The following is a 24,471-nucleotide window of genomic DNA, read 5'->3' as shown; positions in this document are numbered from 1 at the left end:
GCAAACCTAATCATCTCATACATCCAAAACTAAATCATGTAACAAAGCCACATTCAACTTCATCAAATACAGTTCAAAACCCAAATCAATCTATAAATTTGCTACATCCTTATCTCAATACCAAAACTAAATTATAAGTCAAACCCATATTGAATTTGATCAATCCAACTCAAAACCCAAATGAAAGAAACTACCTTATCAATTTTTCACAACTCAAGTCATACACAAATTCTTAATTTGCCCACTTAATCATGTCAAACATCAAAAACTATTATTCAACTATATTAAATCAAAACAATCTAAAACCCAAATACAAGAAGTTATCTTTCTTTATTTCCACAAAACCATGAGTAAAACCTAATTAGCAGAGATGATGATCATAACATTTTATACCCGCTTGACCATAACAGAGTGAGAAATAAACGCTCATTTCGCAAATCAGAACGAGCGGATATCCTAAAAGTAACCAAACACGGAAGCTCAGAAACAGCAAGGGAAAAGCAAATACGATAAAGATGAAATTCTGGGGTTAAATCTTGCAAAATGTGCCATTGAAATGAACATAAAGGATTGAAGAAATTATTAAAAGAGCAAGGTGAAAGTGGGGGTTCTGCAGAATTACAGATTATAGAATTCCAGGAGGATAACAAAAAGGAATCCGTAATAAACCGGGGGTTTGAACCCGACGTGAATCGAACACGCAACCTTCTGATCTGGAGTCAGACGCGCTACCATTGCGCCACGGATCCGGTTGGTGATATTTCTTGGTCAGCATTTATCCTATATTTTTGAGCATTTTCCTGAAGCTATAAAATCTTGCATTATATTGATATTTTTTTAATTTATAAAAAATATAGTCAAATGAAATTTTATTAGATTGATTTCAAATAATTAAGATTGCAGTCAAAATTTACTTAAAATTTTTATTTGAATTATAATTAATTAGGCTTTGTTTTGTATAAATTTATCTAAAGTTAGGTGCTATGTAATTCATCATAGTTTATATATTGTTATTTGATTTAAAGTCAGTTTGATGATATCTTATTTGCTCATTAATTGACTTATATGACTTAATATTAATAACCAAAATATGCACTATAAATCCTAAGTTGAACTTATCTTAACTAATTGGCCGTTACATAAACTTATCTACACTTGCCTGAATTTAATAAAAACTAATCCAATTTTTGTTTTATCACAAAAAACAATTTACTAACCAAATTATATTTCAAAAAGCTTCTAATTTAAGAATAACTAAGAAGAAACCTTAAAGAAAAAAAGTCTTTCCTTGATGGAAGAACAAATAGCACTTTATTTCATTTTTACCTAGTCTTCCTTTCCCTAATAAAAAAGAAAGAATTAATAAGAACATAGTGTTTTGCAAATAATTTCATTATCATCATCATCATCGTGCCCTAATATATTCCATTTATAGAAAACTATGTTCAGAATCTGGAGATGGCAAAAAGGCGGCAACTCATACCTATAAAAGAAGATGCGGCTGAAGAGCCCATCGGCTCGAGAATGTTTTGCTAAATAGAAGAGTATCGTACCCTAATTTTTAGCTTATTTGACACAAATAGAAGAGTGAGTGTTCAAATCATTTAATACTAGTATTTTGATAAATTATTCGATTGAAATTACTTATTGTTATGAATGAAATATCTTTAAACAAAATGCTCATAACAACAAATTTAAAAGAAACAAGTCAGAATAGTTAATACAATCAATCACTTAACCCGATCATTCTAATCAGCTATAAGTTATCCCATATGTTTGCCAAAAACACTCATTGTGTTAAGTATCAACCGTTCACATCCCTTATTCAAACTGTCTTGACTTTAAAGCCAGCCTTATAGGCACAGACCACATTCCTAGTCCGAGATTGACTGGTAGTATGCTTTCTATTTTCTCAATTTTCAATTTTCAATAGCGCTAGCTTCTTCTTACCATTTCCCATCAAAGACCCAGTATGTTTTAGCTTGAGATTGTCATCGATTTTCAAATTTTTTTAACTATTTTAAGACAGATTAAGTTCTGGGCAACTCACGAAAATCCCGAAAAAGCAAGAAAAGGAACTTAAGAGGAAGAATAATTTGCAATCATGGCAGCTGAAATTGATGAGTGGGTGAAGACAGTAAGAGATGGGAGAGTAAATGTGTTGATTACTAGTTGGTGGCAAGAAATAAATGATTCAGTTTTGTGGCAAGATGCTATCTTTTTTACTCTTTCTGCTCTTTTTGCTATTGTGTCTTTTGCTGCTTTGGTAACTTTCTTTCTCTTTTAAACTTTGATTTTGCATTGTTAATAAGTTTTGAGCTTGGAAATTTTATGCTTTTGTTGTATTTTTAATGGGAGTTAATTTTTTATAAAATTGTGCATATGATTTTTGCAAGAAATAAATTGTTCGGCAGTGATAAAAGATTTGATTTTTTTTGTTTTTCTTCTACCCTTTAGTTATAGTTTTTATATTGTGGGTATATTAGGTCATAATTTTTTGATGGTTGAAAAATGAGTTGGGATAAATAGGGGTTGTATGATTTAGTATTCAATTCCTACAAATTTGTGTGAGCTAGGATATTCTTTATTGATTTTCTTATATTTGTAATGGGGTTTGTTATTTTTATGTAGAAACGTGCATTTGATTGTTGCAAAGATGAAATTGTTGTGTTTGGATATTTTCCTTCCTTTCAAATTTAAATTTCAATGTGTGTACAAGGTGGAGATACCCGATAACCCGATATTTGCCCGACTTTGGAACTGAACTCGACTTCAGAATGAATTTAAAATTATATTGAAATCAATGTAGACACAAGACCCGATTTTGAACCAACCCGAAAATCTTGACCCAAAATTGACCTGATGACCCGAATGTATACCTCTAGCGTGCTTGTAATAACATTTTTGTCTTTAATCTATGATGAGCAAGCCAGAGAACGAGCTTGGATAATACATTGTTCATTGTTTTCGAATTAGGCTGTGGTATTTGTGGACCTGAAATCCTTTCTTCATGTTGTTGAGGAGTATAGATGGACAAAGAAACAGATTATAAATTAATGGGAGATCAATTTATTGGATGTTGGCAAAGAAATTGATTTTTTTTTTTTGTTCTTAGATATGAATTTGTATGATGTAGGTACAATTAATAAGAATTGAGTGGAGAGTTCCAGAGTATAGATGGACATTACAGAAGGTCTTTCATCTTATGAACTTCATTGTTACTGGAGGTGACAGCCAGATTCTTTATTTTAAATTTTCAATATTCCTTTGTTTACGACTTGTTTTGACTCGGAGCTTTTTTGTTTCTAGTTCGGTCTATTGTATTTGGATTGCACAAGCAAGTATTTCTTTTGAGCCCCAAGGTAGGTGCTCTTCAATTGCCTTTAAATCCGATGCAACGACAATTAGTCATAATTAGGGGTGATAATTGAGTTGAGACGCTCGCAATCTGCTCGTGATCAATCAGTCAATGATCAGCTCATTACTCATGAAAGTTCTAGCTAATGTTTTATCATAGATTTTTTAATCAAGTCCTTTAAAATAATTTAGTTTATTTGTTGCCTCAAAAAGCAACAAATAAACAAGAATCTTACTTTAGTACTTAAGGTCATAAAGCAATAAGAGATAGAGAATGCTTTATTACTGAATATATACGAAAGCTTATAAAAATTGGTTGCTCACAAGCAACTTATTGATTCGGAACCTTAACGAGTCAAATTTAGCGCGAATATTTTGTGCTTGATAAAATTACACCCGAATCGTGACTCGTAATCGACTAAAAAACCTTAATGGGTTGAATCGAGCATAGGCTAGACCATGTTCAAGTCGCTTGATTAGCATCCTTAGTCATAATGTGATTAGCAATTAAATAATTTTTTTGGATCATACATGCTTGGAAACTAAATGCAATCAAACAATTAGTTTGTAGGAAAATAAGTCTTCCATCAATGAATATATGTTTCCATATATTTCTTTCTTCCATCTGATGGATTGGCATCACCATCACACTGGAAGTTACTTGAAAAAAATTAATTTCTTTTACAAAGTACATATTTCCATTGATCATTTTTATTGCATGGCAATTTAGTGGTTGCAATGTCACATTCATTGAAGGTTTTTTCTTAATCAGGATAATTTTTACTACCAAAAAGTGTCATAAATTCATACCCTTGCTTGACTAATTTGTCCAAGTCTAACTAGTAACTACAATGTGCTTGTTTAGTTATTGATGGCATTTGTTTCCCTATTAGATGCCTAAATATGTAAGCAAATAGATTATTTTTTAGGCTTTATTACAAAGGTAAAGGTAAAAAAAAAGGTAAAGGACAATCCCAATATTTCGCACAAGGCAGGGTTCGGGTGGGGAGTTTTTCTTTTTCTTTTTCCTAAAAGAGGCAGACAAACCATACCCGGTACCCTCAAGGAGGGAATAAAGAGGGATGCGCGCAGTCAAGAAACCCCCCAGCTGATACCTGTGCCCGGTAGGGGTCGAACCCCAAACCTTACATGCTCTACATGCAGATGCTCTATCCATTGAGCCACAAGTGTTTTCGAATTTTGTCATTTTGGGTTTTTTCAAGGTGGCTTATTTCTAGCTAAGCATTATTTTTCTGTTGTAACAACCCTTTGGTTGATTTGCGTATTTGAGCTCCAATTTCAAGTGGCAATCTCTTTCAATATAGTCGAGTATTCCTAGAGCTTGGAAAATCTAATGCAGGATGCATCAGACTATATCTATTAGTTAAATTAGTGGATAAATCTGGATTAATGTTCATCGTGTCTATCTTGTGACAGGCTCTAATGCTGGTGCTGTTGGATTTTCCCGGGCTTCTATTTTTCTCAACATATACTCTCCTTGTCCTCTTTTGGGCAGAGATCTATCATCAGGTGGACTTCTATCGTAGTTTGATATTACCATTTACCACCATGCTTTTGTTTGGTTCCTCAATGAAACAGGAGCGGGATGGTTTCTTTACCCTTTTATGGGTCGTGCCTAAAGTGTGATTACTTGTTTTATGACCAGGCTAGATATTTACCAGCTGATAAACTGAAGCTCGTTTATATATTGGTCAATGCTGGAATTTACTTGATACAGGTTTTGCTTCTCATGTTAACTCGAATATTTCTTTTCATTGAGGTTGTCATGAGCGACTTTTTCAGAAATTAGATGTGATAATATAGATGGCTAGTCTAGGTTCGGATTGATTTTTTCATACCATATTGTGACTGGTTCCAAATTCATTATCAGGCTTTTTTTGCTTAAGCCTCCCATTTAGTCCACCCCATGATGGGATCGTTCTGCTTCATAACACATAATGACATAACAACCACTTTTTGAGCATATCGTTTCATGAAACCCCATTACTTAAATGGACAACCGTTAAAATTTGTTATTATCATAATCTTTTTTGAATAAGCATTAGGTTCTAGAAGGTCTATATCCTTTAATTTATGTGTTGTAGGAGGTCCATAAGCATTAGGTCTATATCCATGATGGTAACATTCTGTGCTTCAGGTTTGCATTTGGATATTCCTCTGGCTGGACGACAATGAAACGGTGGAACTAATTGGAAGAATCTTTATTGCAGGTTTGTTTTTGTTTTTCATATATTTTTTGAAGGACCAGTAGCACACTCTCTCGACCGTCTAACGTGTTCTAATTCGCTGACAGCTGTCTCTTTTGTCGCTGCAACCAGTTTTGTGGTTTATGGACGAAGGTTAGTTTCTCAGACTTTGATATATAATACTCTTATGACTCTTTGAATCTGCTACAGTTCGGGAATCAAAATGAGAGATTAATCTACATATCAACTTATTTGTGTTTTCTTGTCATATTTTCCATTTGGGTCTCTTATACAATGAATCCAGCTTATTTAAAATGCTGAGGCAGTTCCCGATTGAATCTAAAGGAAGAAGAAAGAAGTTGTATGAGGTTTGTGTTTTTTCCTGAAAAAAGCTTTCATACTATAAATCTTTAATCCCGTACCTAAGACCTTTGTCACTAATTATCGTATAGTTTAAAAAGTGTGAAATTATCTCTAGTTTCTACAATTAGTGGTACGCTTGATAATTGACATATATGTTTTAGTCTAATCATCTGCTGCAACTTCTGAACTAGAGTTTCTTATCGTCTGTATCAGTGTAACATGATTCGCCAGTTAATTTGCTTTTTGAATTCGTGATTTGCTCAAAATGACCCTAAAATAGCCCAAAACCGTCCACAGTTCGCTTTTTTTATTTGCAGTTTGCAAGCAGATTAATGAATCATGTGAAGGTGATCTGTCTTAATGCAAAATTTTACTTTCACTCTCCCCATTTCCTCCGTCTAAGAATCTAACTTTAAAAATATGTATATCTTGACTTGGAATTGTTTATATCATCAGGTTGGATCAGTTGCAGCTATATGTTTCACTTGCTTTCTTGTAAGATGTCTTATGGTGAGTTTCGTTGTATTATGCTGGAATGCTGATCTTTTTGTTGAATTTCGACGTTTGAAGTTGAACTTATATGCATGATTGAAATTATTACCCGATTCTGAGTAATATAGTATTTAGGCAAGTTGCATTGACATTCACCTGAATTTTTATCGTAAACTGCAGGTACTTGTATCGGCATTTGATGAGGATGCTTCCCTTGATGTGTTGGATCATCCAATTCTGGACTTCATTTACTACATGGTAGTTTTTTTCCCTCGTGTTGCTTTTTTATGCATCAGGTGTTGTTCATTTCGATTTCCACCTGAGAACACTCTTTGAACTTGTATTTTTGGGTACCCGGATAAATCAGGCCGGGACACAGGCCGTTAAAATAGGTACCCGATTAACCGGGTACCTGGCCCCTAGTTGTGGCTTTATATTGCTTTTTTCCACCTCGATTAATTCTTGAGTGTTGCCTAAGTATTTTGTTGAGATCTTTTTTTCAGCTGATTAGATTCTTTTTCATTTGTTCTTGCTGATGCAGATTGTTGAGATCTTACCCTCGGCTCTAGTCCTTTACATCTTGCGGAAGCTGCCACCAAAACGAGTTTCAGGCATATATCACCCCATCTGTTAATCCAGGCGCATCTAAAACGCTAGACCCTTGCTGTTGAAAGTACTCAAAATTGAACAGGGAAAATTAAGCTTTTTCGCTAGTCAGACTCAGAACACACCCCTTAATTTGACAAGGAAAGTCTAGGATTACTGATCTAGTGTGTCCATTGATAATCCAGCGAAATGTTTTTCAATGGCAAATAATAGCTCCTTCGAGCCTTTTGTAGGGTGTGATGGGATTTCGGTAAACCTAGATTTGCTAATGGCATCTTTTTTCTTGCTTCAACGGTAAGCCGATAAGCATAGTAATGAAGGAGATGTTTCATGCACTAAACAACGAAGTTTTGTGCCACGCTTTCTGAATGCAAATCTTGAGTAATTATTTTAGATTCAAAGTCTCTTCTAGACTTGTTTTGATATTTTTATCTTGTTTCCGGTAATGATGTGTTTCCTCAGTTAAATTTAAAAATCTAAACTAAAACCGTAAACATATCATTGGGACGGAAGAAGCAATTTCACTTACCTTGCAATAGCAATTTTGATTTAAAGTATAATGTGTACAAAAGAGGGTAAAAACGAAACTGGCTAATTCAAGATAAGCTGATTTCAGAGCAAATTCACAAATAATGAGTGAAAAAATAAACAAATTTGCATAGAATCACCCCTGTACTATGGATTCATTCTGTTTAGACTTGTTTTGACTGCACAAAAGCCAAATTGGCAAACTGGAATTTTACATTAGAACTAAACCCCAACAAAACAGCAGCATCACAGTAATCCTTTAGCCTATAGTTAGATTTATCAGTTAAATTGAATCTTGCAACGGTAACAACCTCATTCTTGCCCCAACTATACCCGCACATAAATAATTACAAGCAAACACAAGGCTATTAGTTTCAAGTCTTGGTTTCGCGACGAGGCTGGCTAATCTTGATGGAGATCATCTGCTGCTGGGGCAGCAAATCTTACATTTCCAGGCTGCGCCATCACAACAGGCTCTTCTGCAAAGAGGGCCTTGATGAATGAAGGAGTTCTAAGAGGGCGGCGACCTGTCATTCTTGGATAAACGTCTTCTAGGAAATAATATGCGTGTCCAGCAATCATTCCCTACACACCACAAATTAACAAAACAGGGGGGTTTTTATCAATCACCAAAACCAAACACGTTAAAAAACAGTTTCCGACAGCCTCAAAACAATAACATTATTTAGGAGTGTTTGGCAAATGGTTGTTAGTTGTTGGCTTTTTTTTTTGGTAAAAACAGCTTTTTTGTTGCTATTAATGGAGATATTGGAAGAATAACTTTTTGGTTTTGGCTTAAAAGCCATTTTTTCAAATAGCTTATAAAACCATTCATTAAACGCGTTTTACCCACGGGGCTCACTTGATCACCCCATAGGCCCACTTTTGTAGACACACCCATGGGGCACCCGTGGGCTTGGGCCCACAAACCCACAGGTCATGAGCGTTGATTTGCATACAGCACATGATGAGTTTCACGCTTTCCCAAACCATATGTATCAGGAGGATTACACACCAAAACTTATATACAAGTCTACAACCCACTATTTTAGTGATGTGGGATCTTCCTCACATGTCCAACAAAAAGTATATATGACTATTGATTTCGGACATTGGCCATACAAGTCAATTTCATGCAGTGAAAGGTATTGTGGTGATAATATAAAGAATGCTGGTACAAATTAAGCCAGAGATCAAAGCTGTCTTGGTAAATCATAAGCACAAAAGGAACAATTATAAGAGTATTTCTAATAGTTTGTGACAACCTTTAACAACAAGAATTTGTGAGTAAGATGTAAAAGAGAGCGATTTCAATTGAGGCACAGTAACCTTCTGAGAGTGACGTCTCTCAGAAGAATACCCACGAGGTACAGGAAAAGTGCCCCGAGTAAATGAAGCCTAACTACTGATAAGTGCGCTAAAAATAAAGCAGACAGAGACAGTTAAGTTTACCAGAAGGTCGACCCAGGGGCTGGCACCAACCAGGATAGAGAATCCCAAAAGTACCTGAAATCAGAGCAAACAACATGAGTTTTTTTAGATAACATATAACTAGACATCACTTCGAGTATCATTCACTTGACATGCTATATGTGAAGTTAAATCCTAAAAATAGTTAATAATTGATGAGAAGGCAAACCACATTTGCCATAATCAGGAATGAGCATCAAATAGGGCAGTCAACAGTGTGACAACAAAGTACTCCCTCAATACCAAATAATCTTTACACTTAAAAGGGTATTTTAAAATGCTCTTCACACTTCATATGAAACAAATTTACCAATTTCTCTCCGGTCTCTACCTCCCGTCAATCTTTCTCTCTCTTTTCAACAATTTCTCTTACCTTTCTTCTCTCTGCTACCTTTCAGGCTTAGATTTTACATATAGATTACTACTCTTAAAGCTCATGGCAATCCCAAGAGTGTAGATAGTTTTGGGATACAGTACATGTCAGCTAATGTCTATGCCACAAAGAAAATCATTCTCCAGCCGAGACATCTGGGCTTCGAGGTTTGTATGTCAAATTTTTCAAGAGGACATGCAACACAAATAGATAACTCAACAAGGTAATCAAGTAAATTCAACACTTACCCAGGGTAGATAAGCCGCTGTAAATGTAAAAAGACCCAAGAAACTCATATGGATAAAAGGATTTTGCTTGCTCCACACGTACACCTACACATTAATCAAAATTTAATTTTGAGCATCACAGAAAACAATGCAAAATTTGACGTGTAAGGCAAAAGAAACTAACCATCATGAATGTCAAGGAATTGCTCAGGAATATGATTTTTGCAAATGACTCTGACACATATGGGATCATTCCTCCAACAAGCACAATTCCCGTTAAAACAGAAGCACCAAACAAAAGCATGTAAAAGAAATCCGCAGTTCTTCCACGGAAGGAGTTTTCCTCAAGAAGTTTACAATACCGAGCAAGAAAGAACATGTGGAAGAGGAAGTCCAAATCTGACAAAAAGAACAAACCACAACAAAATCATAGAAGTCAAACTTCTGCACACAAAACCCAAATAATCAGAAAGAAAGAAAGAAAGAGAAAAAAAAGTTTCAACGAAAAAATTTTCCATTAAAAAAATGCCCATAGTAATATCATTGTATCAGAGTATAAATGCTTTGTAGCCGGGAGACTTCCTACTTCCCTTTCTCCAACAATTCAAATTGAATGTTTACTTATTTACTATTACTCTCTATATAAGAAGTGCATGACTCCACTGCAATTTGCTAATATTTTAATGTGTGGTTAGCCTTCTAAGATATTCTAAGTGTAACGGAGGCATGAGGGTTTACAAATTTTAAACCCATTAAGATACCAAAGCATAAACAGGTAGCAAAAACGCAGGTTTATAGAAATTATCACTTCATATAAGCATTTGTAGGAGTCTTAAACTCTTACAGATACTGTCATCATGATCAATCAGAAATATAGACCTTCTTAATCAGATTATACGCATCAAGTACAATTCAAAACACAATTCAAATATATGAAGTATCTACAAATCTACCACTTCTCTTCAATCATTCTATGAGATATTGACATCCTGTAAAATTTATATTTAAAAAGTATTTCTCGATTCCTCTCATCCAACAAGCTTATGTGATTCGATCTTTAAAGAAGCAATCGGATGGCATCCAATGGCATATTGGCATCCAATACCATCCAATAATATTAAAAATATGTCCACAAAAGATAGGATCAGAAGTCATAAGCCCCACATAATAATCAGTTACAAAATTAAAGGACCGCTTCACATTGAATAAACTGGTTAAGCCCATGTCTCCAACCAAACAGTCCCCCGAGAAGAAATGATTAAACTTACCCATTTTGCGGAAGTACAAGAAATTGGTGACAAGCCGCCAAAATTGATATTGTTTCATTACAAGACGAGGATTCAAGTACAGATTATATGGTGAAATGATCTGTAAACATTAAAGAGCATATTAGTTGCATTCTGAATAGAGCATATTAGTTGTATTCTGAATGAGTTTAAGCATTAAAGAGTGTATTAATTAGTTACAAAGCAAAGGATTAATTGACTGGTAGAGTTGGAGAGCTAAAGGCCTTAGGCTTAAGAAGACATTGATGATTGTACTTAGAATCTAGAACTTATTTGATGAAAAATCAATGCCAGGATATTAAAAAAATCACAAAAATTACAGTGACCAGCTCCTGGAAACATATACATGACCATCTGTCTCTCAAAACAAAACAAAAAGTTACACCAATAATATGTTTGGATAGCAATATAGGAGGGAAGGGAGAGGCAAGGAAAGGATATCCTCATGTGTTTTTCTTTAAATCATTCTATTGTTGAAAGGATTTAGCATATTAAAAATGTGAATAGCTCCTCCCTCCGATTCCTTCCTATCCATTTTACTCCCCTCCCGTTTAGCTTTCCAAATGAGGAACATTTTTCCCTCCACTTCCCGCCCCTTCCAGTCCCCTCATTTCCTCACATCAAAACATAGCATAATATGAGATATAATCAATGCAAACAATTGAAATACCATAGCTATCATAGCAAGTTGCAAGCAAAGATGAACTAGGCAACCACTGCAGCAAAATCATCCCCAAACATTACATGCTAATTCCTAACTAAAAACTAGAATCTTAATCATAAACGGAAAATTCCACACTACAAAATATCTTCAGACCATCTGAAAGTGATAACATCCCAAAAATGCCACACAAGAGGTTACCCAAAAGACCAATAAGTTCTCCCCACAGTTCTCTTCCAACCCCAACCCATGAAACGCATATCAGAAAACTGAACACCATGCCAGATATCCAAAACTCAATTCATCATAATCATCAACACCACACGTCCACACCAGTATATCCAGCTCATATAATAATCGGAATATGGGGCGGGATGGAAGACGACCTTATCTAAGGGGATAAGTTTGGTTATTGGTATTAATCTTATCTAAGGAGATAACTTAGGTTATTGGTATTAAATGGAATGAATGAGAATGAAAAATTAAAGTAAACTAGCTTATTTCTTGACAAAGTTTATGATCATACTCCTACACTCTATTGAAACAATTCAAATTCCAATTTCCAACTCAAAACTAATCCCTTCCCAAGTTGTAAACCCAATTCAAATCATCAATAAACAAACCAATTCCAAATGCCCAATTCAACGTAGAGAAAGTTTTAATTCATGACCCAAACACAATAAAACTGATTCCTACCAACCCTAAACCACCGATCACCAAAAACCCACATCAATATTTGAATAATAGACAAAAGCCCAGATCATACAATCCAAAAACAACTTATAATATTAATTAAGATAATATCAATTGAATTTAAAGAGAAGAAAACAAAGAGAATGGTGCAACATACCTCAAGAGAACATCCGATGGTGGTGACTACAGCAGCAGTAAGATAAGATCGAGTGATGATTGGCATCTGTTTGTACCATTCTTCCACCGCCTGAGCCATTTTTCTCACACTCTTGATGAAATTCCTTGATTGCAACTCTCTGTTTGATGACGATTTATTAAAACAAAAAAAGAAAAAGAAAAAGAAAAAGGTTTTTCGTGTTCGGACTATGGAGACGAATTCGTTTGATTTACTTTATTTATATCTAGTCTAGTTATTTATATAAAGAATATCAGATAGGGGCAGTTCATTATATAGCGCCTGGAAAAATCAGATGACAATAACTACACCAATCATGTCGCGAGTGGATTTCACGTCCCAATTGCATCACCGACTTTGCTGTACTTGCATCCGTTTGGTTATTAGAAAATACAAAAATTACTAATTAATAATGTAAATCACCATAAAAAAGACAAAGATAAAAAGTATAATCATAAAATAAACAAAATAGAAAAGATAAATTAAAATAACAAAATTGTCATTCTATCAAATTATACACATTAGAGTGATTTGTTAACTTCACAAGTAACCGTTATTTACTAAGAACTTTTCCAGAAAATATTAGTCAATAACGGTTATTTGTAAATAAACATAAAAAGACAAAAATAAAAATAATCAAATAATCAAAGTAAAAAAAGAAAAAAAAAATTATAAAAATAATGGCCCTATGACATAGTGCCACATACCAGTGATTTACTATTAATATAAATCACGGTTATTTACCTAGTAAAGTTCATTTGGTTATTACTCCAATAATTTCTAATCAATAACCGTGATTTATAAATCACCACAAAAACACAAAAATAATAATAAAAAAAAATTAAAAAAAGTAAATTAAGATCACAAAACTCTCATCTTATCAATTTCTACCACATAAGGGTGATTTGTTAATTTTACAAATCATCGTTATTTACTAAGACATCCCTGTTATTACTCTCTTTGCCACTTAGAAAAAGTTTTTATTTGTTATTTTAAGTTTAATTTGTTATTTTCATAAAAAAATCTTTCCTTTTACATTAAAAATTTTGGACAAAAATGTTCATCCTCATTTTAATATTTTAGTAATGCTTATGGTCTTCACATACCTTCCATTAACTTTATTTTAACATTTTTATATTCTATGGTCCCTACATGTTTTTCACTAAGTTTATAAAATTATAAAAATATAGTTATAACGGGTAAAAAAACATTAAATATTTTTTCAATCTACGTGCAGAAAAATAGTGAGTAAGTACTTGTTTCGATCAGATTTCCAAAATAGTTACCCCAAAAGAATAACTGTGACGTCCATTTTTTGAAAAAAATATTATGGTGATGGGAAAAACGACAATAAAGTGCAAAAATACAAGGATGCCATTGGTAATTAGGAAAGCCAAAGGTGATTAGGGATGATCAACAAAAATCAAAGGTGATTAGTAATGGTCAACGGTCATTAAGATTGATCAAAGGTCATTTTGGTTGGTCAACGGTCACTTGGCTTGAATGGCGTAGACTTTGATATTTTGATGACTGTAGTTCGCAAAAAAATAAACTTTGAGACTGTAATCTAGGAAAGCCCAAAACTTAAAGGCTATAATTCGCAAATAATTCTTTTTTACATTTAATGGTTTCATTAGTACTAAAATAGATCTTTGGGTTGTATGAAGGTCTAAAGTGAGTCCTAGTAAATGTAGAAATGAGTTTAGAACGAACTTAAAATTAATTTTGAATTGTATGATAACTTGGGTCTAATGAGGCTGAAACGGGTCTGAATCTTAAATGGTCCATAGAGAAGGTTTGGGTTGGTATAGGTTTGAAAACCCAACTCATTTAGTTTTTAGACACGAAATCAGACTCGAATTCATTGGGTCTACTAGGGTAATGGATTCGGACCCATAACTATCCCTATTAGTAATACACATATGAATATGTGTAGGAAATAACGATTTTATTTAAGAAAATACTCTAGAAAATTAGGCTTACATGTCCTTATTTTATACGAGAGGTTTTGAAATTTTATATATCTTTTTTTATTTTATTTATTTTAATACTATATATTTTGTTTTTTTTTTTTTTTTTTTTTCTTATTTGCAAATAACCGAAATTTTTTATACTAAAGTTATTATACCGCTGACTCTCCCCAAAATTCAAATTCAAATAAACGGCTATCTTCATTTCATATTCAATTTACCACTCTCCAGTCAACTACTTTTACACAAACTTCTCTTCTCTGTTCTCCCATTACCAGCAATTCAATTCACCTTCAGGCTTCAACATCGAACCCAATTGCTAACGATCTCAAATTTATCCTCAACAATGGCGTCCGAAAATCGACCACCTTCATCACCATCATCAACACCAAACATACCTTCATTTTTTTCTTCTTCATCTCTCTTAAAAGACATTTCCAATTTCAAAACTCCTAAACCCGAATTCCACTCATCATCATCTTCCAGAACTTTCCAACCAACCACTCCCAAATTCTTCACTGCTTCTAAACAAATGCAAACTCCTTCATCATCTTCCAGAACTTTCCAACCAACCACCGCTCGCCGTCATCGACGTCTTCAATCATCTCCGGCGATTAAAAAACTCCGTCAATTCGAGCTTGAGATGTCGCAATCGTCCCGAAAGGAGGAAATTAAGAAGGAGAGATCGATGAAGTCGTTAGCAAAATCGCTTACTGTTTGGTTGAATTTTTTGTTTGAAAACCCTAGATCTTGTGGATGTGAAGATGGTGGTGAAAACGAAGGAGAGAGGAAAGTAGGGAAGAGAGAGAATTTTATGGTTGAGAGTGAATGTGTTAGTGTAAATGGTGGATTGAGGTTGCCGAAGAGGCAGAGAGAAAATGAGGTTGGGGTTTTGATTTCTAGGTCGAAGAAGAAATTTGCGGGTTTGTGGAATTCTTTAAAGGATATTTGTAGTTTTGATGATTTGGAACTGAGATTGAGAGAGTATCTGAGTTATGAAGCTTGCATGGAGGTTTTCACTGTAATGTCTCAAGTTACTAAGGTTTGGAGTTACATTGATATGTTTATGTAATAGAACTTGTTGATTGGCCAAAGATTTATATTTATTTGGTTTTGGAATTTGGTAGATTATATTTAGATGGATTATATTAAGATAACTTATCAGGTGGACTTCTTATTTATTTATTCATGAAGTTGTAGTTTGTTATTTAGAATCAATCGAAAACAACCTATTTTAGTATTCCTAACAATGTTAATGTTGCTTACATTCGATGCTCAAATCCTGCCTACGTGGGTGTTGGAAAATAACTCTCCTGCATCGAAAAATTCGAGAGAGAGGTTTTAGTTTGTGGAAGTTGATTGAACTAGGTAGTATTAAATAGGGTGGAATTATATTTGTTGTGAAAATTTTCTACGTGAATTTGTTTTGGTTTATGTAGCCCATATTGTTGGGGTTAAGGAATTTACATCATTGTTTGTTGGGTGGTAGAAGTCTTGCTTGCCTATACAATGTGCATGTGTTTCTTCCAATGTCACAGTTAGCTCTGTGGATTAGCTAGAAACAAGTCTGAGTATTTATTTCCGCTGGAGAGTATTTTGAACAAGATTATCCTTTAGTGAAGTGTTGAGATCTTTGAGATTTTTTCATTAGATTTCTATATTAAGATTGGTTGAGAATGAGTTATCTGAGCCATTAAGATATCAAAACACCAATGGAAGTATTAGAAATTAATGATGTTAAATATTATTAGTATTGTGTGTGAATGTATCTAGAAAAAGGATCCTTACCTAGATATAGAGAAGCAAAGTTCAAGTGCAATATATTAGAACTTTTTTGGTTCTTGATGTCAATTTCTATATCAAAGTGTTATATTAGCTTAGTATATTCTTTGTTTAGCCATGTTGCCTTTGATGTTGAAGGCATATTTTCACAGAAGTATAGATCTGCCTGGAAGTTGTATGGATTTGAATTGTGTTCATGAACATATACAAAACACAATTAGGAAAATTGCTGCATTTGGAAATACAGCTGAAATAGTATTTTTCAGTTTAGATGGATTGTTGTAATAATCTAGTAGTTATGTTCTGGATTTACTTCAATTGGGTCAAAAGCTATTGATTTTATGATTACTGAAATTTAACATTCTCAATAAGAATAAATTTTGTTAAGCATGCCACATGAGCAGGAATTTAATTTATCTCCAATGAATCAGTCAAAGTGCTTGCTTGTTTTTGCAAAAAAATAAGTCTCCAATTCAATCATTTATTACCCCTGTTTCAGAGTATTGACGAAGGAAGGCTTAAAATGAAGGCACATTGCCCCATAGTTACTGATGTTGGAATGAGAGAGAAAGCTGTCAAAATTCTCATGTGCTATAATCCAGTTTGGCTCCGGATCGGATTATACATTATCTTTGGCGGCGACTCTTTGATACCCAAGGAAGATTCTTGTAGAGAGGAAGATATTGCTTTCCTGAAAATGGTGATTGAGAAACAGTTCTTTTCACATGCAAGTCTTGCAAAGGCCTATGCATACAATAAGTTGGTTGATGGCTTATACCGGCCAGGTTATTTTGAGACATTAGGCAATATCATATTAAAGAGAATATTGTTACTTGTTCTTATACTTGATAGAGGTAAAAGTCAGAGTAGCTTGCCTATCAAATATGGCATTGATGGGCTAGATGGAGGTTCTCCCTTATTATTCAATGTAAAATCAAATGTCAAATCAAGTCGACAAATGATAAATGGTAATGATAATATATACTGCTCTTTCTTCTCTGAGCTAATGAGCTTGACGTCCTCCCTAACTTGATATTTCATTGTTTCTGGTGAAAAATAGATTTCTTATCATCTGAAGTTATGCATGGTGAGGGTAATCTTCTTGCTCATTTGGTGATTGTGGGGTACAAAGTATCATATCAACAGGTAAATAGTTATGTCTATCATCATGCATGTTCAATTGCTTAGCCTGCATATAACATCCTATGTCACTGAAAAAATTGATTTGGTTTATCTTGGGTTGACAAAACCAATGCACCATGTCAAGTAGGCTTTACAATGAAGGATTTTTTACCATGTGCAGAGTCCCCTTATTGAGTATGACTTCAGAATCACAGATTTGTTCCAAGATATTCAGGATGGAGTGAGACTATGTCGAGCTATTCAGCTTTTACAGCATGACTCCTCTATTCTAATGGTTAGTTTTTAAACAATATTTGAATTATTTGATTTGAAATTTATGCTTAACATGTCTTCTATTGTGCAGAAAGTAATGCTTCCATCAGATACTAGTAAAAAGAAACTGACAAATTGTCGAACTGCGCTGCAATACCTCAAACTGGCAGGCGTTCCCCTGAAGGATGATGATGACATGGAGATAGTTGGAGAGGATGTTGCTAATGGAGACAAGGAACTTGTAATTTCCTTGTTGTGGAATGTATTTGTTTATCTGCAGGTCTGTGTTATCTCTCTGCACCTATAGCAAAATTGAAATTATTTCCATGTTGACTACTGTGCTTTAATGTCCATCAGAGACGTGCCTTTTTTAAAAAAAATGTAATTGTAATATAACATATGTTAGACTATTCTTCACTGACATGTTAGCTGTTTCCGTTTTCTTTGTTCATCCTATAGCTACCCAAGCTTATGACAAAGAAGATCCTCTCTGATGAAATCTCAAACATTTGCAAAGCTCACACTGTATGTATACTATATCTCATCACTTGGATATACTCCAAGTTTAGTTCTAAGAACAATAGTCATGTTTATGATCCAAGTTTTTGCCTTCCATTTCACAGGAATTCATGGATATAGATAATAGCTCCCACTTGGATATGCTCCTCCACTGGGTGAAGGTATGGCACCATATGCCTTTTGTGTAACTGTAACCATAGTGGTTAATTCAGGCATACATTTTTTTTTTTTGCTGTATTTTAGGCCATACTTTTAAGAAATCCCCTTCTTTCTGTACAAAGTTTGGTCGAGTATCTGTTTTACAAAATGAGATAAATTTTATTATGCAATTTTAAGCATGTTGTGAAGTTTTTTTGTTGAAGACTTTCTGTTGCAACACATTAGCACAAATGTGTTTCAAACAAGTAAACAATTGATAGTGGATCATTTTACCCCGATCATGCTATCAGAGGTTATTATGATCTTTCTTTGCACCTTATTTGAACTCTTAACTTATTCGTACTGAAAGGAACTCACTAGAACACAAAGAAAGTTGGAAAGAAGTCAGGCCCTTAAATTCACTATTTGGACTGCTAACTCCTTTTTTTTTTGATGTTATGTGAATTGTTTGAGGCCCTGCCTAACATTTATTTATGTTGCAGGTTATCTGTGGAAACTATGATGTCAAGATGGAAAGTTTAACTTCTTTGGTTGATGGGAAAGCTATGTGGTGCTTGTTGGATTTCTATTTCCGAAAGGAACTTCATTGTCCTTGTTCACTGAAGGTATCTCTTTTTTATTGCAGATGTTAGTTTTATGATGTTTTGCTTTGAGAATTATGCGTTCTTTGGTTACTTATCTCATTAGAACAACAAACAGGACCTCAATAACACAAATGAAGAATCCATTGTGTCGATGAGAGATACTACTGATGCAGTACACAACCTTGTATTATCTCAGAAGTTAACAACATTGTTGGGCAATTTCCCTGAGGTAAAAGCTTTACTTGCATTTGTCAATTGTCTCATTTACAGTTGGAACTTGATTCCTGCTAGTTTTTTTAAGTTTGAAAGTAATGACTGAATGGTGATTATAATACTAATTGCCGACATTAATCAAGGTAAATTATATAAATATCAAAACAGAACAGAACAGAACAATTTTCAAAATTGGAATTTAGTCCAGCCCAGGGTATCTTGCACCAATTTGGTTCCATTCAGGTCCAATATTATCATTTCTGATGCCATATTTGTAATTCCGATTAAACACAGGAAGCACACATTATTTTATATTGTTAACGGTTTTGTACTTGTGTGCATACACTAACTTGTTAAGCTTTTCTACTTTTTTACTAGGTTCTACAAATATGTGACATACTTGAATACAATGGCGCCTGTAACGATAGGAGTGTGGTCATACTGTTGGTCTTCTTGTCCTCCCAATTGCTTGTCAAGAAAAATACGGTAACATCAGAACCTTATAAACTCTGTTTCTTTTAGCCATAATTTGTAACATAAGATGAAAATGCTTCTGACAGGATAAGCTCAACTTTCACAAGCTCATGGGTTGTCATTGCCAAAATCCAGAGAGGATAAGGGTGTCCATGAGTTCTGAAACTGCATATCATAAAGAAAAAGAACAATCTATCGAAGGTTGTTTTATCTGTTTAATGAGTACTTTTTGATTTAATTTGCCTGTGAATCTGTTATAAGATATACTTTTCGAAATTGTATTGTCTAAGCTGATAATTGTGTGCTTGAAGTATCTGTTTGAATAATAATTTATCTTGGTTGGAACCTTTGACAGCATGAATTTTTTCAAATGTTATTTTCTCTAATCTTTGTGTATGAAAATCTTGTGGCAAGACATGAGCAATTACCTTTGTGTATCAATCCTTTTAACGTATATGGTTGGCTCTTTGTTTAGATGGTGCAATGAAGTTTAAAACAGTTCAGGCCTGGTGGCAAGAGATGGCCAAACTAAATACTTCTAGCGATAATCTATCATCTGGCCTTGCTATCCTTCCCTCCTCCGCAGATAATTGCAGCTCTGAATGTTACAACAAAGGTAATCACAAGCGTGTGCAATCCTTCTTATTACCGCCACTTGCTATCAGTTTCTTCCACATACTGTAGTCTCAGTAATGGAAATGCTAGAGATGCAACTTCTTTAACAGTTTCATGCTGAATTTGTTTCCAATCTTCTACTTGTCAGCATTTGCTTTCATGAGTTATTTTGATTGTTCTTTGAGCATACCCATTATTGTTATCTCCACATGGTAAAACTCATCTTAACTGCTGTGTATTATTTCAGTATATACTTCTATTGCCGAACTGTTTGTCTTAAACTGATATTTTTGACAATTTGCAGTTAATGCAACTGTAATTATACAGTGCCATCTCAGGCGAGTAATTCAGCGCAGAAAATATTTAAAGACAAAGCAAGCAGTATTGAAAATACAGCTTGCTTGGAAGAAATTTCTTGCTAGTGAATACTGGCAAAATCGTTGCTCATCTGCTATAAGAATTCAAAGCCATATTCGTGGTTGCACACAGAAAAGAAAATTCCTGAATCTAAAGCAAGCTGTACTGAAGATCCAAAGTGTTCTTCGAGCTCTGAGATACTTAAAGGACTTGCATGAATATAATATGACAACTAAATCAGCTATTATAGTTCAGTCTCATGTCCGGGGGTGGATTGCTCGTAAAGAAGCCTGTAGACAATGGAAATGCATCATTGTGGTGCAAGTAAGTTGATCTGAATGGTTATGCATTTAGCAGAATATTTTGAACAGTCTCAATAATATACTTAATAGCTTTCTGTTCACACGATCTCTCGGTAACATGCTGACCATACATCATTTTTAGAATCTTTTACATTCTTCTACTTGGTTCATTTGATGTGAATTTGCAGCATCTTCAAATTTCCTTCCTTTACTGCTGCTAACTCGGTAAAATCAATTTTTTGTACATGTAATGAACAGAGTTATTCCCGTAGTTGGTTGGCCAGGAGGAGCTTTCTTTGTCAAAAACAAGCAGCATTACGACTACAAAATGCCTTTAGAGTCATGATGTGCCGGTCTGAATTCCAATGCTACAGGCATGCTGCTACTGAAATTCAACGTTTTGTCAGGGGAAAGATATCACGAAATAGGCTTCTAGGTTTCTGCAACATTCTTTCTTTGACTGCCTCTGTTTCCTTTGTAAATCTTCACAAGTTTCTTTTGACTATCCGAGTCAGCTTATTGTTGCTCATTTCAATGATTTATACGCAATGCAGGTTCTTCCTCTCTTCATCTCCATGCTTCAAATCACAACCTTACATTAGGCCACAAATTGTACAGCACTGAATTAAGTATAGTTTTACAAGCAATTGTGAAGCTACAAAGATGGTGGAAGAGTGCGTTAGAGTTTAGATTGAGAAAAGAAGCAGCAGTTGCTATTCAGTCTCATATTCGTGGTTTTATTTGCCGGCAAAAAGCAATTGAACAGAGACAATATGCCATTGTTATTCAAGTAAGATTTTAAAGATCCTGCATTTATTCACTAATAAATCATACCTATGTTTTAGCTCAGTGACCAATAGTGTATATATGTTGTAGGCACATTGGAAGGGATACATCGCCAGGAAAAATGCCAAAAAGCAACTGGTTGATCTGCGATTAAGAATACAGAAGTCAGCTGCTACCTTGGAAGATAGCATGCGTATTATGAATAGGCTAATAGCTGCATTGAAGGAGCTAAAAAGCATGAAAAATGTTAGCGGCATACTCTACAATTGTGCAACTTTGAGTGAGTTTCTTCGAGTCTTCTCCATGCTTCTTTAGTCACATATTTTTCGCAAACTCAATGTTTCATATTCTGCATTTTCACAGACATGGCAACTACACACTCTCAAAAATGTTGTGAGAGGCTTGTAGAAGAAGGGGCAGTTGAAATATTATTGTGTCAAATATCTGCTGTCACCCGTAGCATACCAGACCAGGAAGTTCTTAAGCACTGCTTATCTACTCTCAGAAACCTAGCCCGATACACCCAATTAGCTGATGTGCTCATTGATCAGCGTGGATCCATTGAGACCATCTTTCGTGAGTTGTTAAGGTCTGCATCATACTACTTACAACTTCAAACTTTCATTTGTTTCATTCCTTTACTGTTTTTTCGGGCCTTTTCAACCTGTCTAATAAGTTAGTATAACCGAATCTTGATCAGGAACAAGGAAGAGGGTTACTTCATTGCCTGTGAGCTGCTAAAGAAGCTATGTACACGTCCAAGAGGCATTGCAGCAATACGTAGTTTGACTTCAATGTTGAAGCGACTGCAAAGTCTAGTTGAGGATCTGACCAGAAAAGCGAATCATGAGAAGAGGTTAGATTTTTAAGTCCATGCCTCCATCCAAGTTCTTAAGTGTCTTCGATAACTTTCAAGGTTACTAAGAATTTATTTTTCTCAAATGCAGGAATAATCGAGGTGTGACTCCTCGAGATATCACAGAGCGAAGGCTAAGAGAAGCCATCGAACTCTTGAACTTGATCACATTTGTTTGATTAGCTGAATTAGTACTAGATGTCTTTTTTTAACTTTAGGTTCTAATCCTATGCACTTTTTGTGCATATATATATATATATATATATATATATATATATATATATATATATATATATATATATATATATATATTCTGTTTTAGGATTTACTCTGCATATTTAGTTATTTACCATATGTATTTGACCTAAAGTAGGGGAAACTAAGAGACACATTGTTGCATATCACCAACTTTAAGTTAATCTAATGGTATATGTCCTTGCGCATAATTGATGATTTTTTTTTAATTACAAAGCATGTTAAAGAGAATAGGAGGACTAGTTAAGAATTGAACTCTTAATCTCTATCGGGAAAAATGATATTTACTCCAATTGAGACAAAACTCGATTTTGACTCGATGTCCTTGCATATAATTGATGAATTTTTTTTTTTTTATTACGGAGCAGGTTAAGAGAAGAGGCAAGTTAGGTGGAAAACAAACACAATCTTTACCGGAAAAAGTGATATTTACTTTAATCGAGACAAAACTCAATTTCGAATTGATGATTTTATGTTTAGCAGGTGGTTTACAAAGTTATATAAAGTGCAAGTGGGCAACTTTAGATAATTTTTTTCACTAGTGGGGTACAAGTACAACCAAATTGTTGAGAGCTTGAAATATGACATTTTTAGGCCATTGACGGCTTAAATTGGTGGCCACAACGAATTTCATGATTCAAGATTCTATCACCAATAATGAATAATATCAGCCGTAATGCATTAATCATATCTATTCCGGCCCCAATTGGATTTCTTTCTACCATCACATGTTTGGTTTGACAAGTAACGCATCTAATTAAAGTTATGCACGTTTGTTTTTTTATTTTTTCAATTATTATTAGTATTCTATTTAGAATAGATATTTAGTGGCATTGATAATTACTCGTAAAAAATATTTTTGTTTTGAGGATAAATTAAAAAAGCTGTTTATGGCGATAATCGAACATTCAATCCTTATTATGAGGATAAAATTGTAAAAGGTAAAGTATTCAACCAATAGATCAATTTAGATACGACTAGTATTATTGTATTACTCTTTTTTATTCTCATCAAATGTCCAATTTGATTTTTTTCATTATTCACCAATCAATTTTAATTTGTATTTTATTTCAATCTATAAGTAAAACATAATCTTTTTTATTTGTTTAATAATATTAATTTTTTAAAATTTTTTAACCAAGCATAATCAGAAACGTTTAGAATTAATATAGAAAGTGTAAAAAATTCAAATGAGACATTTAATTAGAAATTTAGAATATACTCCTAAGATGAAGTATACCATCAATCATTATTATTAAATTACCCACACTTAAGTGAAATTTGTTACATAATTAGGCATTCAAAATAATAATTTGGATTTTTTCGAATAAATAATACTTCATTTAGGTTAAATATTGACCTTGTGTAATAAATCTTTATTTTCTAAAAATTCTAAATTATTTTTAATCATCTATTTTAAAAGGACAAAATTATGTTCATTATAGCTATAAGTTACAATATTTATACTGAATAGTCTTTTTGATTAGTAAATCTAACCTCTAAACCTAACATAAAACCACTTATAATATTAAGATAATAATGTATCTATAATTCAACTTGACAATAAATAAAATCAATGATTTCAAGTGGGAAATCCAATCAATTTAGGATGGACCACTTGATCTATATGAAGATTTTCATTTGTCAAAATATGCTCCATTAAATATGTTTATTATCCTCAACCATATTCAGACTTTTCCTCATGAGAATAAAACCAAAAAGAGGATGAAATACAACTAAATAAAGATATTAAGAAAACTAAAAAA

General features: G+C 33.8%; 3 protein-coding genes, 1 long non-coding RNA gene and 1 other non-coding gene across 6 annotated transcripts; 2 read left to right on the top strand and 3 right to left on the bottom strand.

The window, feature by feature from the left end:
- Positions 1–677: 677 nt before the first annotated feature.
- Positions 678–749, bottom strand: TRNAW-CCA (transfer RNA tryptophan (anticodon CCA)). The gene has a single exon. It is a non-coding gene; the product is annotated as a tRNA-Trp (tRNA).
- A 1,038-nt stretch (positions 750–1,787) lies between these two features.
- Positions 1,788–7,489, top strand: LOC130814621 (tobamovirus multiplication protein 1). Its single transcript, XM_057680740.1, has 11 exons — positions 1,788–2,266; positions 3,137–3,227; positions 3,310–3,362; positions 4,795–4,887; positions 5,024–5,095; positions 5,516–5,588; positions 5,672–5,717; positions 5,869–5,932; positions 6,384–6,437; positions 6,600–6,677; positions 6,961–7,489. The coding sequence occupies exons 1-11, from the start codon at positions 2,105–2,107 to the stop codon at positions 7,051–7,053; spliced, it is 879 nt and encodes a 292-aa protein (XP_057536723.1). The 5' UTR covers positions 1,788–2,104; the 3' UTR covers positions 7,054–7,489.
- Positions 7,490–7,635: 146 nt separating this feature from the next.
- LOC130814623 (derlin-2.2) lies at positions 7,636–12,683 on the bottom strand. The gene is made up of 6 exons (XM_057680741.1): positions 12,421–12,683; positions 10,892–10,991; positions 9,808–10,022; positions 9,645–9,728; positions 9,006–9,059; positions 7,636–8,138 (listed from the first exon to the last, which is right to left on the bottom strand). Exons 1-6 carry the CDS (start codon positions 12,517–12,519, stop codon positions 7,956–7,958), a joined length of 735 nt encoding a protein of 244 aa, XP_057536724.1. The 5' UTR covers positions 12,520–12,683; the 3' UTR covers positions 7,636–7,955.
- A 1,916-nt stretch (positions 12,684–14,599) lies between these two features.
- Positions 14,600–22,722, top strand: LOC130814619 (uncharacterized). The gene is made up of 19 exons (XM_057680739.1): positions 14,600–15,450; positions 16,690–17,158; positions 17,251–17,336; positions 17,494–17,607; positions 17,677–17,865; positions 18,045–18,110; positions 18,209–18,265; positions 18,746–18,868; positions 18,963–19,076; positions 19,439–19,546; positions 19,621–19,735; positions 20,010–20,150; positions 20,454–20,830; positions 21,067–21,244; positions 21,363–21,598; positions 21,685–21,874; positions 21,958–22,183; positions 22,295–22,450; positions 22,542–22,722. The coding sequence occupies exons 1-19, from the start codon at positions 14,755–14,757 to the stop codon at positions 22,627–22,629; spliced, it is 3,729 nt and encodes a 1,242-aa protein (XP_057536722.1). The 5' UTR covers positions 14,600–14,754; the 3' UTR covers positions 22,630–22,722.
- Positions 21,243–21,994, bottom strand: LOC130814620 (uncharacterized). Of its 2 annotated transcripts, none has more exons than XR_009042463.1 (3): positions 21,854–21,994; positions 21,643–21,738; positions 21,243–21,400 (listed from the first exon to the last, which is right to left on the bottom strand). It is a non-coding gene; the product is annotated as an uncharacterized LOC130814620 (long non-coding RNA). The 2 variants fall into 2 exon arrangements; XR_009042462.1 differs by having other exon boundaries at positions 21,243–21,386.
- Positions 22,723–24,471: the final 1,749 nt, after the last annotated feature.

Source organism: Amaranthus tricolor, chromosome 6 (assembly GCF_026212465.1).
Source record: "Amaranthus tricolor cultivar Red isolate AtriRed21 chromosome 6, ASM2621246v1, whole genome shotgun sequence".
Taxonomy (NCBI): Eukaryota; Viridiplantae; Streptophyta; class Magnoliopsida; order Caryophyllales; family Amaranthaceae; genus Amaranthus; species Amaranthus tricolor.
The sequence above is the reverse complement of the archived record's forward strand: the minus strand, read 5'-3'. Positions and strand labels throughout refer to the sequence as shown.

Excerpts from the sequence above, each read along its gene's own strand:
- LOC130814621 (XM_057680740.1), top strand. The coding sequence starts at position 2,105 with ATGGCAGCTGAAATTGATGAGTGGGTGAAGACAGTAAGAGATGGGAGA. Across the intron at positions 3,363-4,794 it reads TATTTCTTTTGAGCCCCAAG|GCTCTAATGCTGGTGCTGTT; the intron begins GTAGGTGCTCTT and ends ATCTTGTGACAG. Across the intron at positions 5,096-5,515 it reads CTGGAATTTACTTGATACAG|GTTTGCATTTGGATATTCCT; the intron begins GTTTTGCTTCTC and ends TCTGTGCTTCAG.
- LOC130814623 (XM_057680741.1), bottom strand. The coding sequence starts at position 12,519 with ATGGCTCAGGCGGTGGAAGAATGGTACAAACAGATGCCAATCATCACT. Across the intron at positions 10,992-12,420 it reads CCATCGGATGTTCTCTTGAG|ATCATTTCACCATATAATCT; the intron begins GTATGTTGCACC and ends TAATGTTTACAG. Across the intron at positions 8,139-9,005 it reads GCCCCTGGGTCGACCTTCTG|GGAATGATTGCTGGACACGC; the intron begins GTAAACTTAACT and ends TGTGGTGTGTAG.
- LOC130814619 (XM_057680739.1), top strand. The coding sequence starts at position 14,755 with ATGGCGTCCGAAAATCGACCACCTTCATCACCATCATCAACACCAAAC. Across the intron at positions 19,547-19,620 it reads TGCTTGTCAAGAAAAATACG|GATAAGCTCAACTTTCACAA; the intron begins GTAACATCAGAA and ends TGCTTCTGACAG. Across the intron at positions 19,736-20,009 it reads AAAAGAACAATCTATCGAAG|ATGGTGCAATGAAGTTTAAA; the intron begins GTTGTTTTATCT and ends CTCTTTGTTTAG.